The sequence below is a fragment of the Nicotiana tomentosiformis genome, chromosome 5, assembly GCF_000390325.3.
Source record: "Nicotiana tomentosiformis chromosome 5, ASM39032v3, whole genome shotgun sequence".
Taxonomy (NCBI): domain Eukaryota; kingdom Viridiplantae; phylum Streptophyta; class Magnoliopsida; order Solanales; family Solanaceae; genus Nicotiana; species Nicotiana tomentosiformis.
In genome coordinates this window covers 115,681,419-115,694,723 of record NC_090816.1, presented here as the reverse complement: position 1 = coordinate 115,694,723, position 13,305 = coordinate 115,681,419, and the positions used below count along the sequence as shown (strand labels likewise).

At 39.2% G+C, this 13,305-nt stretch overlaps 1 protein-coding gene across 1 annotated transcript; it reads left to right on the top strand.

Annotated features, from left to right (window-relative positions):
* Window positions 1-391: 391 nt before the first annotated feature.
* Window positions 392-1,288, top strand: LOC138893034 (uncharacterized). The gene is made up of 3 exons (XM_070176803.1): window positions 392-440; window positions 633-875; window positions 1,044-1,288. The coding sequence occupies exons 1-3, from the start codon at window positions 392-394 to the stop codon at window positions 1,286-1,288; spliced, it is 537 nt and encodes a 178-aa protein (XP_070032904.1).
* Window positions 1,289-13,305: the final 12,017 nt, after the last annotated feature.

Here is a 13,305-nt window from a genome sequence, read left to right as displayed (position 1 = left end):
AGAGGTTTTCTAGCAAACACTTTGTAGAGTTTATGACTTGTACTACCAGTTTTGGGAGTTGTAAGAGATTTCTATTTAAATTGTTAGATGTTATTTAAATAATGTTGTTGTTTCAATTAATGTTAGGCTTACCTAGTTCCTAATACTAGGTGCCATCACGATACCAAACAGAGGGAAAATTGGGTCGTGACAAGTTGGTATCCGAGCTCTAGGTTCATAGGTGCTATGAGTCATAAGCGAGTTTAGTAGAGTCTTACGGATCGGTATGGAGACGTTTGTACTTATCTTCGAGAGGCTACGAAACTATTAGGATAATCTCACTTCTTTCATTCCCATCGTGCGAGCTTATTGATCTTAGAGTTTGAACTTTTATCATTCTATTCTCTCACAGATGGCGAGGACACGAGCTGCAGTTATTGACGACGCTGTTCCCGGAGCAGGTATGGCTAGAGGCAGAGGCATTGGCCAATGAGAAGTAAGTGTCGCGGCCAGAGCACCTACCAGAGCAGCAGTTGAGGAGTCGCCAGTAGTTCCAGTTGGGGAGCAGGTGCCGGAGGCACCTGCTGTTACCCAAGGACTTCGGGAGACCTTAGCACAGTTCTTGAGCATGATTGTTACATTGGCTAAGGCAGGGTTGATTCCAGTTGCACCAGCTACTTCACAGACCGGGGGAGGAACCCAGATTCCCGCCGCCCAGACCCAAGAGCAGCGAGTTCATGTTGGTCAGATTCCAGGTGTCATGGCGACACAGCCTGTGGTTCCAATTCAGCCCTTGGTCAGGGCAACATCATTTGAGGAAGAGCAACTTAGACTTTCAAGGTTCAAGAAATATGACCCTCCTACATTTAGTGGTTTGACTTCAGAGAGTGCACAAGGTTTTCTGGAGGAGTGTCACCGCATTCTTCGTACTATGGGTAATGTGGAGACGAGCGGGGTTGATTTTACTACGTTCCAGCTCAGGGGAGCAGCTTATCATTAGTAGCGGGCATATGAGTTGGGTAGCCCAACCTAGTTAGCTTCACCTACGTGGGTTCAGTTTTCAGAGATATTCCTGAGAGAGTTTGTACCTCAGTCCCTTCGAGATGCATGGCACTCGGAGTTTGAGCGGCTGCGCCAGGGCACTATGTCAGTATCAGAGTATGCTGTGAGATTCAGTGATTTGGCCAGACATGCACCTGCTTTGGTCGCTACAGTTAGAGAGCATATCCGTAGCTTCATTGAGGGACTCAGGCATGATATTCGGTTCACCTTGGAATGGGAGTTAGAGTTAGATGTTTCATTTCAGTAGGTGGTAGGGATCGCTAGCCGCGTAGAGGGCATGTGGAATCAGGAGAGAGAGGACAGGCGGTGCCATGAGAGAGAGGACAAGCAAGTTTAGGAGAGAGAGGTCAGGGAGGCGGGGAGGCCTCGTAGACCGGAGAGATCTATTGGTCCTTATTTTGGAGGCAAGGTACGACATAGTAGAAGTTTTGCGGGTCATCCAGTTCAGTTTGCACTTCAGGTGCTCATGGGTCTCAGAGTACCCATACCGCACAGTTCCCACAGCCACGTCAGCAGAGGTTGCTTTGAGTGTGGAGATACCAGCCACAGGGTGAGAGATTGTTCTAGACTCCGGACAAGTGTGTCACAACAGAGCATTCAGGTGAGTATGGGGGAGCCCAAGAGGGGAAGGCTCGACCCGTTGATGTGTTTCATATAGTAGGCTTGAGGCCGTTGTGCCAGATGATGTCATACATGTATGCTTTTGATTTGTTACAGAGGGGCACCATTCGTATTTTGATTCGGTTCTGCTTATCGGGGCGAGTTCTCCTATTTGTTGTCCCATCTATGGGTGAGTTCATGACTTAGTATTATGTTTAGGTATTTACCCCTGTTGGGAGACTCTATGAGTGGTAGCCCGTGTCTATCATTTGTTTATATTCATTATTGAGAGTTTTGAGGCTAGAAGTGAATTCATGTTATTTATTATGGCAGGTTTAAAGTGATTCATGAGTAATTTGGTTACAATTTGTGATTTGATACTCTACCAGGGTGAGAGTTTAGTAAGTGTTGTGATTTTATTGACATAATTGAGTTAGTGGGAGATTTCAATTGGTATGATGTGTATTCGGCTTGTGATTTTGAGTTGAGGGTGAGACCCTCACGATTCCATGTGATTTGATATATTTGAGCCGGGCTGCGTGCCGCGGTGGAAGGTTATACCAGGATGAGATCCTTGTGATTTGTTCATGTACTTTGATTTTTCCTTTTGAATTGATTCGTAGTATGGTACTGTTAGAGAGTTGTTCCTGTCGGGCTTGTTTGATATTTCCCTTATGTGTTTCTCTTTACATATTCAGTCATTTTTATTCTGTGCTTCTTGAGTTTTAGCTTGCGGGGTGTGTGCCCGGTGGTGTTAGTTGTGACTTATTGATTCGGGTATATAGTTAAGAGGTCTTCATGTTTCTTGCATCATTGTCAGTGTTGTGGAGGTTTGAACAGGTTTCTAACGGATATGAGGCTAATTGCCGGTGCTAGTTTTGATTATGGGCAACTATTATGATCATAAATGTTATTATGGATCTATGTGTGGTGTGTCTTGTTGTGTATTCATACCTTGTGGGTGTAGGCATGAGTTGTTACAGCTGGTTGAGACTGATACCGGTTATGGATTTAGAATCGGGTCTTTTGAAGATAAATGAAAGGTGAGAATTTTGACTCTAAGGCTTATCGGTGTTGATAGAAAGGATAAATTACGGTTGGGATGGTGTCGTCAGGCTTATGTGGATTGGGGTGACGTGGGGTCCCCCGCGAGTATATGTTAGATATGTGCATTCAGTGATTTGAAGACTTCGAGGTGATTCTTGGCACGTTCGAGGACGAACGTTTGTTTAAGAGGGGAAAGATGTAACGACCCGACCGATCGTTTTGAGAATTTAAGATCCGTTCGGCGGCATAAGGTCTTGAACAACTTCATATTATGTGTATTGACTTACGTGTGTGGTTGAATTCAGTTACCGGATGATCTAGAGTGATTTGGGACATTAGTCCCTAAAACATAAACTTAAGTCTTAGGAGTTTGACCGTAGTCGGAACTGTGTGAAGACACTCCGGAATGGAGTTTCGTCGGTTCCTTTAGCTCCGCTGGGTGATTTTTCACTTTGGAGCACGTCCGGACTGTGAATCTGAGGTCTGTAGCTGATTTAGGCTTGAAATGGCGAAAGTCGAATTTTTCGAGATTGGACCGAAGGTGGACTTTTTGATATCAAGGTCAGAATGCGATTCCGAGAGTTGGAACAACCCCGTCATGTTATTTGGGACTTGCCTACAAAATTTGACGTCATTCCGGGTTGGTTTGATAGGTTTCGGCACGAGATTTAGAAGTTAGAAGTTTTGGAAGTTCTTAAGTTCGATTTGTGGTGCGATTTGTATTTTCGGTATTATTTGATGTGATTTGAGACCCCGAGCGAGTCCGTGTTAGGTTATGGAACTTGTTTGTGTGTTTAGACGGGATCACGGGGGGCATCAGGTGTGTTTCGGATGGGCTACAGGTCATTTCCTCTTATTTTGAACTGCTGTTATCTGTCATCTAGTTTCCTTCATGGAGTTCACGTCCTTTCCTTCGCGTCTGCGTAATGTTATTTTGGAGGGTGAAATATTTCCTCTTCGCGTTCGCAGTCACCCTCTCGCGTTCGCGAAGTTCTGTCACCCCCTTCTTCGCGTTCGCATTCCCTGTCATGCGTTCGCGAAGTGCAAACCAGGCCCTGGGCACTGGTGATCATTTTCCTCTTCGCGTTCGCGTGTTTCTTACGCGTTCGCGTAGCTATGCCATTTCACTCTTCGCGTTCGCGTACTACTTCACGCGTTCGCGAAGAGTAATCGTTGGGCTATAAGATTTTTCCTCTCCGCTTTCGCGAACGTGTTGTCGCGTTCACGAAGCACAACTAGGCAGTTTCCATTTTCCTTCTTCGCGAACGCGATTGCTCTTCCGCGTTCGCGATGCATAAACACCTAGGCAGAATATAAGTTCTCTATTCCGAGGGTTAGGCCATTTTTATTATATCTTGACTTGTGGAACTTGGTTTTGAGTGATTCTTTGTGGGCTTTTCAAGCAAATCGATTGGGTAAGTGTTCTTCACCTAGAATTTTATATATTCCATGATTTTATCTTTATTTTTATCATTTAATTTGCATTTTGAGTTGAAGAAAATGGTGGTTTTTGAAGAAAATTTTCAAAATGAAAAATCATGATTTGAGGAACGAAATGGTATCGGAATTTGATAATTTTTGTATGGTTGGACTCATATCGGAATGGGTGTTCGGGTTTTGTAAAATTTGTCGGGTTCTGAGGTGCGAACCCGGGGGTCGACTTTTGGACCGATTTTTAGATTTTGATAAAAATTGATGCTTTATGATCCGAAATAGTTTCTTATAAGTTTTATTGTGCTTTGAAGTTATTTTGATTAGATTAGAGCCGTCTAGAGGTCATTTCACCCGAGAAGTTCATTTTTGAGTATCGGTCTGTCTTCTTTGAGGTAAGTATCTTGCCTAACCTTGTATGGGGGATTTCCCCTTAGGATTTGAGTTTTCTATGTTGACTGTAGTCTGTGTACGCGAGGTGACGAGTGCCCGCTCGGACTTATTTGTGGAAAGTTGGCCTTTTAGGGTTCTTAGGTCCTTATATTCACTGATTATGAAGTTGTTCTTGATATGATTAAGTTCCTATTTACTAGTTTCACCTATACATGCTTAAATTAGAATTATTTGCTTTTAGGATTGACTCTTACGACCTATTTGACCCATATCTGACTTAACTGAAGATTTTACCTCTTCTATTGTCATGCTATCTTTTCATATCTGTTTATCTTTATTTGGAATTATTATTATCTCATTCTATAATGGTTCAGTCTTAACTGAGGTTATGATTATCTTTACGCTGCTTATCCTTAATTGAATTGCTGAATATCCTTCGTAATTTCTCAATCTTAAAAGAAGTTTAGATATCCTACATCTTAGTCGACTTGTCTTTATTTGGAGTTATTTGACTCATGTTAGCTTCCTTGTTGCTGAATTGTATATTGTGGGATCGTTGCTACGTATTAGTTTTCCCTTGTTGAGCCGTTCTCTTTACGCCTAGCATTCTTTACTGTGGTTATTTCTTGTGAACTGGTTCTACCATTTCTTTGTGAATTAAAGTTGTTAAGTTGATTTACTTGTCATACTTTGTATTATTGTCGTTGTTGTACTTGTTGTGGGGTTGCACGGGGTTTCTGCCGTGCTATTGTTACTATTGATATTTGCATATGTGGTGTGACATTGAGCATGTGGTGAAACAAGGATGGAACATTATTATATACGCGTGACGTGAGAAGGCGGGCATTTATGTTACTATTGCACACGTGGCGAGACAAGGTGGGCTGTGTCAGAGATTAAATTGTGATGATTTGTGGCCTAGGGGCATTCTTGTTGTTGATATTTGTGTAGTGGTATACGTACCTCTGTGAGCTTTATTTTGTGAAAGCTGTGAGAAAATATTCTACGTGCTGTTCATTTTTTTTCCTTATGCTTATTTGCTGATATGGACTATGGTAGGACACTTGCACAAGCATACACGTAGTTAAGCACTCTTATCGGATAAGAGATGTTCTTGATATTGTTGAGCATAGATGCTCACCCTTGTTTACTTGCCTTCTATGTGAGAATAGCTCTATTGGCATGTGAGTCATCAATGCGGTTATGAGGTGTTATGAGGGCACATGATGCCAAGTGTTAGGGGTTCAGGTATTGAGACCCATGATTTGTCCGAGGTTCGGTACCTCGTGGAGTTGTTGACTAAAACCTGATGTAAAAGCAGTTGTAGTCGCTGAGTTATTACTTGTCCTTGCTGTATTTGTGATTCCGGATTTAGGTTGTGCTCCATTTACTTTGTCTGTGTCATTTTCATGATATTCCGCTGATACTTGTTGTTTCCTTCCTGGTTGCCATTACTGTATTATGAGCCATATTGCATAGTCTTTATGTAGACATCATACTTCTGTTGTTCATATACTTATACCTGCTCAGTTTATTAAACCAGTGGGTGTCTTGATTGTTCCTCGTCACTACTCCACTGAGGTTAGTCTTGATACTTAGTGGGCACTGCTGTGGTATGCTCATTCTACACTTCTGTACATTTTTGTGCAGATCCAGGTACTTGATTGTTAGCTAGCTATGTGGACTGTTGCTGTGGAGACTCAAGGTAAACCTGCTGCTGCGTTCGCACGTCTTGGAGTCACCTTCATATTTTCGTTTTGCACTGTTTATTCCTATTTCTGGACAGTTGTATTTAGAGGTTTTCTAGCAAACACTCTATAGAGCTTATGACTTGGACTATCGGTTTTGGGAATTGTAAGAGATTTCTATTTAAATTATTAGATGTTATTTAAATAATGTTGTTATTTCTATTAATGTTAGGCTTACCTAATCCCTAAGACTAGGTGCCATTACGCTACCAAACGAAAAAAAAATTGGGTCATGAGAGAAAAATAAAGAAAAAGTTAGAAAAAGAAAAAAGATAGAAGTATTATTTTTTTCCATGTAAAATTAAAAAAAAAGGTGATGTGGCATATTTTATATGACGTGGACTCTAGCATCATGTGATTGAGAGACACGCAACGTCAAAGGGGTTTAAAATACTGACTTTGAATAATTATAAGTGTCCGGATGAAACTTTATTGAGTATAGAGACCGAGATAACAGATGCAAATAAGTAGAAGTGTTTGTTAGGCTATTATGCCTTATAAAATTAATCCCTTAAGTTTGGGGATTGGTCTAAAATATAACCCTTAAATTTGCTCCTGAGTGGTTTGATCATTTAAGTTTGTCAAAAATTAATACTTTTCGTCTCTGCCAAATATTTACCATGCTTTGATTGTAAAATTTAACGGGAAAGGTAAAAAAACAAAGTTTAATTGGAATCATAATTGGAACAAACTTTGCAGTTTATGTTATTTTTGGTATAGTTTTTAAATTTTGTATTTTCTTAGGTTTAGTTTCTGTGTTTTTTGTCTATATTTACTGTCAGTGCAGTTTCTGGTTTTGCGATTTAAAAATTTTATGGGACTTTTCTAATGTTTCTGGACTAATATAATTTTTTATAGCTCATGGACTATTAATCAACATCCATCTCATAATTCGGAAATTAAATTTTCTGGTGTAGAATACTGAGGTCGTGCTATAATTTCATATATTTTGACGCTATTTATCATAGTTGCTTGTTTGGATGCTAATTTGTGCGACAATTGAGCTTAATAGAGTTTATTTTACGTGTAGGAATACCTGGACATGAAGTGGAGAAATATTGCACGAAATGCTACCTCAAAGCTACAAAATGGAGCAATAAAAGGAGACGTGCAAAGCAATGAAAATTCATGGCCATAGACAGTGCAAGGCTTTGTCCAGGGCACTGTCATTGGCGCCTCTGACAGTGCCTCGCGGAAAAATGTTGGCGCCTATGATAGTGGCTCGCGGGCTAATGCTGGCGCCTTTGATAAAGCCCTGCGCCGACGATGCTATTTTATTTCCTCACTATTTTTGGACGTGTCGACTTCGGCCCCAACCTTATAAATACCTTCTAAACTTATTTTTTAGAGGGTGAGACATTATTGGAGAGGCAAAAGGCTATGAGAACACTTGGGAGCAACGAATCACAAGAGCTTTTATAACGACCCGGTCGGTTATTTTGAGAATTTAAGTCCCGTTCGCCGGCATAAGTCCCTGCACAACTTCATATTATATGTATTGACTTGCGTGTGTGGTTGAATTCGGTTACCGGATGATCCTGAGTGATTTGGGACAATTAGTCCCTAAAACGGAAGCTTAACTCTTAGGATTTTTACCGTAGTCGGAACTTTGTGAAGGAAACTCTGGAATGGAGTTCCGTCAGTTGCGATAGCTCCGTATGGTGATTTTGGACTTAGGAGCGTGTCCAAAAAATGATTTGGAAGTCCACAGTAGAATTAGGCTTGAAATGGCGAAAATAGGAAGTTTATGTTGGAAGTTTGACCGGGGAGTTGACTTTTTGATATCGGGGTCGGAATCCAAGTCTAAATATTTTCATAGGTCTGTTATGTCATTTATGTCTTGTGTGCAAAATTTGAGGTCAATCGGACTTGATTTGATAGGTTTCGATGTCGAATGTAGAAGTTAAAATTTTTTAGTTTCATTAAGCTTGAATTGGGGTATGATTCGTGGTTTTAGCGTTGTTTGATGTGAATTGAGGTTTCGACTAAGCCCGTAATAGGTTTTGAGACTTGTTGGTATGCTCGGACGGGGTACCGAGTGGCTCGGGTGAGTTTCAGACCATTTCTAGGCCATTTTTAGTTGCTGGTTTTTGGCCACAGAGGTATGCATCGCGATCACGGACAAACGGTCGTGATCGCGAAGAGCAATTTTGCTGTTTCGACACTGTGAATCGCGATCGCAGAAGACTTTTCGCGATCGCGTAGAGGAAACTCATGTCGCACTGACCCGACTTTGAAAGCTCATATCTCGCAATCTATAAGGAATTTGGATATAATCCAAAATTGAAAGTTGTAGCCCTTTGTGTCTAGGTTTCAGAACGGTAAATCATTTGTCATTTGGAGGTGTGTACAAAAAGTTATGGTGGATACACTATACTCTATCTGGGAAGAGTTTAAAAATCTCTGTTGCATAGGGCTGACTTTGGTAGCTTATATCTTGAAATATATAAGGAACTATGAGCTAAAAACTAATAAAAGTTATAGTCCTTGGAGTCTAGTTTTCAGAAAGTTAAACCATTCATCAGTTGGAGTTTTGTACAAAAGGTTATGACCATTATAATAGAGGTTGTCTGGAAGGGTTGGGGAGTTTGTCCTTCGCGATCGCAAAGGGTTTTCCGCGATCGCGAAGAGTAAATACCTGGGCAGTAGCTATATTTCGAGGTTTCAACCATTTTTAACATATTTGGAGCTATGGAGCTCGGATTGAAGCGATTTTTGAGGCGATTTTTATCATATGGATTGGGGTAAGTGTTCTATATCCTAAAGTATTTATATTTCATGAATCTATAATTATATTCATCGTTTAATTCAGATTTTAATGGAAGAAATTAAGATTTTTGTAAAATCTTCCAAAAACGATAATTTACGATTTGGAGGTCGAGTTGTTATTGGAATTCGATAAAATTGGTATGGTTGAACATGTATCAGAATGGGTGTTCGAATTTCATGAAAATTATGTCGGGTTCCGAGAGGCGGACCCCGCGTTGAATTTTTGGAATAAATTTTTAAGTCGACGTATTATTATCCGGAATTATTTCTGATGAATTTTAATGAAGTTATACAATTAATTTGGATAGATTTGAGTGGTCCAGAGGTCAATTCAAGCAAGAAGGTGATTTTGAAATATCGGCATAACTTCAAAGAGGTAAGTATCTTGCCTAACCTCGAGTGGGGGAATTACCTCTTAGGCATTGAGTATTATGTGGAAATTGTGTAATTGAAAACCATGTACGCGAGGTGACGGGTACATACTTGGTTTATATGTGCAAATTATATCGGTTGAACTTAATAGACGCCCTTATTAAATCCCTTATTTGTCATGCCTCATTCTTTGTTTGCCGAGGTTGTTTTTATATGATAATTTGGTATGCTTGTCACTTGACTTTTCTGTGAACTCTGTGTTTGTTTGAATTGCCATTTTTATGGAAAACACTTTTATTATTAATTTTACCTACAAATAATTAAAACGGAAAATTTAGTTAATAAGATGAATTACTTTTCAGTTCACGTTGTTGAAAATTTGGTATTGAATTATAAAGGCCGTGAATCATATTGAGGCAAAGTGCCAAATTGTGAAATATTATTCGGTTGAGTTGTTTACTCCCGAACATTTTGTTAAGATGTTGTGCACATTATGATCGAGTCGTGGATCCTTATTATGAAAAAATAATGTGTTGTTGATTTCTGTGGCAAGTTGTAATATTTGAGCACTTGAGGTGCAAGTTGTATTATGCTGTGATATTTGGGCACTTGAGGTGCGATTTGTGAAATATTGTGATATTGATACGCATGCGGTGAGATAAGGGTGGCTTGAAACGAGTTGCTAGTAGGGGAACTACTAGAAGTCATGCGGTGATATAAGGTCAGGGTGTTAAAATGCATGCGGTGAGATAAGGGTGGCTTGAAACGCGTGGCTAGTAGGGGAACTACTAGAAGTCATGCAGTGTGATCAGGGTGGCTAAAACGCGGGATGTTATTTCGGGAAAAAAATAATTTCTTTAAAATTAAATGTGAAGGCTCCCTATTTCGGGGAAAAAAATAATTTTTTTAAAATTAAATGTGAAGGCTCCCGCGGTGATATAAGGAAATGAAATATTGTGAATTTATTTATGATTTGGGACTACGAGGTGGTACCTCGGGAGTGGTCCTTTTGTTGATATTTCTCTATCGCTGCACTTGCCTTTGGTTATTTTGCTTTTCCGTAATTTGTAAATTCTTGTGTTTTTCGTGATATATTATTTCACTTAATATTAAGTGTTTTGTAATTCTTGATGTATTGTGTTGACCTTGACTTTTTCGTACAAGACTCTGAGGATTTGTATTTGTGGGTTGTACTTGTTTTTGATGATTGAGTTGTTTTAAATAAAAGAAAAATTCTAGTATGTTTTAATTTAATAAATTTTTTATCCATATGAGTAGTTTATCTGATGTTTCATTTTAATTAAAATGTTATTTTCTCCACCCAAATGATTTCTAAAATAAACTCATTCCTTTGTTGATTTCTTACTTGATTTAAAGATTTTAACCTTACTTTAGTGAAAATAAATTGATCATGCGGATCTTATATACATTGATATTTTTACACGTAAGTTGTCCGTGTGATGGTGATAGAAATATGGGCACGAGGTGCCGTGGAAAGTATGAAAGTGGGCTGAGACCCGTAACTTTAATGATTATGAAATGAGGTGTCACAAAGTGACTTTTACTTAAAAATATATTTATTGGAAAGTATTATATCCAGAAGATTATTATTTGAAAAACATATAGGCGAATGAATTTATATTTGAAGGACTTGATTAATTGGGTGTACTTGTGTTCCTTATTCGTCCGAGCAATAATTATGATGTTCTTGTTGATTTTGTTATTATCATTGCTAGTTATTTTCTAGTATTATTTTGTATACTATATTGCACAGGTTATTAGACTAGTGAGTGTCTTGACTGTACCTCGTCTCTACTCCACTGAGGTTAGTCTTGAGACTTACTGGGTACCGACCGTGGTGTACTTATACTACACCTCTGCACATTTTTGTGCAGAGCCAGGTATTGGAGGTATCGGACCCGGACAAAGTTAGAGTGTGATCGCAAGGGTTCAAGGTAGTGCTTCTTGGTCATCGCAGTCCTTTGGAGGCTAGTCATTTCGTTGTACTGTTAATATTTAATCAAACTGTATTGTATATTTGGTCCTCGTGATCATTCCATGTATTCAGCTAGAGTTCGTGACTCAGTACTACCAGTCTTGGGAGGTTGTATATTCTTATTTGTTCCGCTGTTAGTTTTGATTACTTATTTAATTCAAAAAAAAATTGGCTTCAAAATGTAATTGAAATCGGCTTACCTAGTATTAGAGACTAGGTGCCATCACGACGCCTGTGGCGGAATGTTGGGTCGTGACAGTTTTCTTTTCCGTTCTCCCTTAATCTGCATTTAATGCTTATAATTATTATCATGATCGTTAGCATGACTATGCATAGCTAATTTATTAACTAGGGTTTTGATGAAACCTTTTGTAGGATAAATTCTTGTTATGTTTTTATATAATTGAGCCGTTAGATTTCACTACTTGTTCAACTGCGTATTTGTTGATATTAATTGAATGGCCATAAATTGACTGTGCCTATTTAGTGTGTATTGCCTGAGAGAGGGTATACATTTAGGTAGTTGTTGAACAACATCTGTCACGACTCAAAATCCAACTAGTCGTGATGTCACCTAACCCAACTATCCAATTCCAATGAAATTAATAAGGCAATTAATTAAAATAAAATATTTAAAACCAAAACATTTCCCCAAGAACTGGTAGTATAAATCATGAGCTTCTAAGAATAGAGTATACAAAGCTGGTATGAAGTAATACATCATCTGTTTGAAAAGTACACAAACAGAGATTTATGAATCTAAGGCTACCGTGAACAAGAGGCAGCAACAACAGGAACGCAGGTACATCTTCAGATCCAGCTCCCAACGAACACAACAACATCAACAGTCAACATCTGCACACAAGGTGCAAAAGTGTAGTATGAGTACAACCGACCCCATCGCCACGACCCAAAATCTGCCAGTCGCGATGGCACCTAACCCAACCCGCTAGGTAAGCCAACTAATAACTGTACAATTTTAATAATAGTGATAAGACAATCAAACAAAGAAATTTTCTGAATCTTAAACCTTTCCCAAGGACTAGTAGTACAAATCATGAGCTTCTAAGAATAGAATTTACAAAGCTGATATAAAGTAAATACATCTTCTGTTTGAAAAGTATATAAACAAAGTTTTTATAAATCTAAGGCTACCATAATTAAGAGGCAGCTACAATAGGAACGCAGGTACATCTTCAAATCCGTCCACCATCGAGCCCATGTACTGAGTAAGTAACAAACCTAACCTAAGTTTAAAAGCAGTGACGAGCTGAAACATAGGTCGGGTCCAACAAAAATAACCAATAGCAGTTCATAACAACGTAGAGCATATAAATAAGAAAATAACTCAGCGATAAAATGCTCAGCTTTTTCACAGTTTTTCGAAATTAGTCCCTCTTTTCAAGAATATCAATAAAAACTCAAATCCTTTACCGAAATCGTTGTAAAATATGAGATAGTTTGAAAACTGTAAAGTTTTCCAAAAACGCCTTCCAGCAATAAATTAGATGTTTCATTTTCCTTTCCAGATAGCAAGTGTGAAATACCTCTCTATGCCCACATATCAAAGTGTGTAAAAAAAAGTCATGAATGACGTGATATCGTACAACATGAGAAAAAATGCATCTCTATGCCTGTATGTCATGTGTGCATGCCAATGCTATGTATCTCAGAGATGAATCATGTACGCACACTCTCAGAGTACTCAATCTCACTGTCTCACACATTCCACTCATCATGCTCAACCACTCGGTATTGTATATGGCCCATACGACCTAGGGAAATCCATCCTGGAACATATACAACACTGACTATAAGTCACCTAGTACCGAGAAAAATAGGCAATCCAACCCTGTGGAGAAATCCATCTCCAGGTATCAAGTACTTCGCACAAATCCATGCTCAGGG

Excerpts from the sequence above, each read along its gene's own strand:
- LOC138893034 (XM_070176803.1), top strand. The coding sequence starts at position 392 with ATGGCGAGGACACGAGCTGCAGTTATTGACGACGCTGTTCCCGGAGCA. Across the intron at positions 441-632 it reads CGACGCTGTTCCCGGAGCAG|GGTTGATTCCAGTTGCACCA; the intron begins GTATGGCTAGAG and ends TGGCTAAGGCAG. Across the intron at positions 876-1,043 it reads GACTTCAGAGAGTGCACAAG|AGATATTCCTGAGAGAGTTT; the intron begins GTTTTCTGGAGG and ends TTCAGTTTTCAG.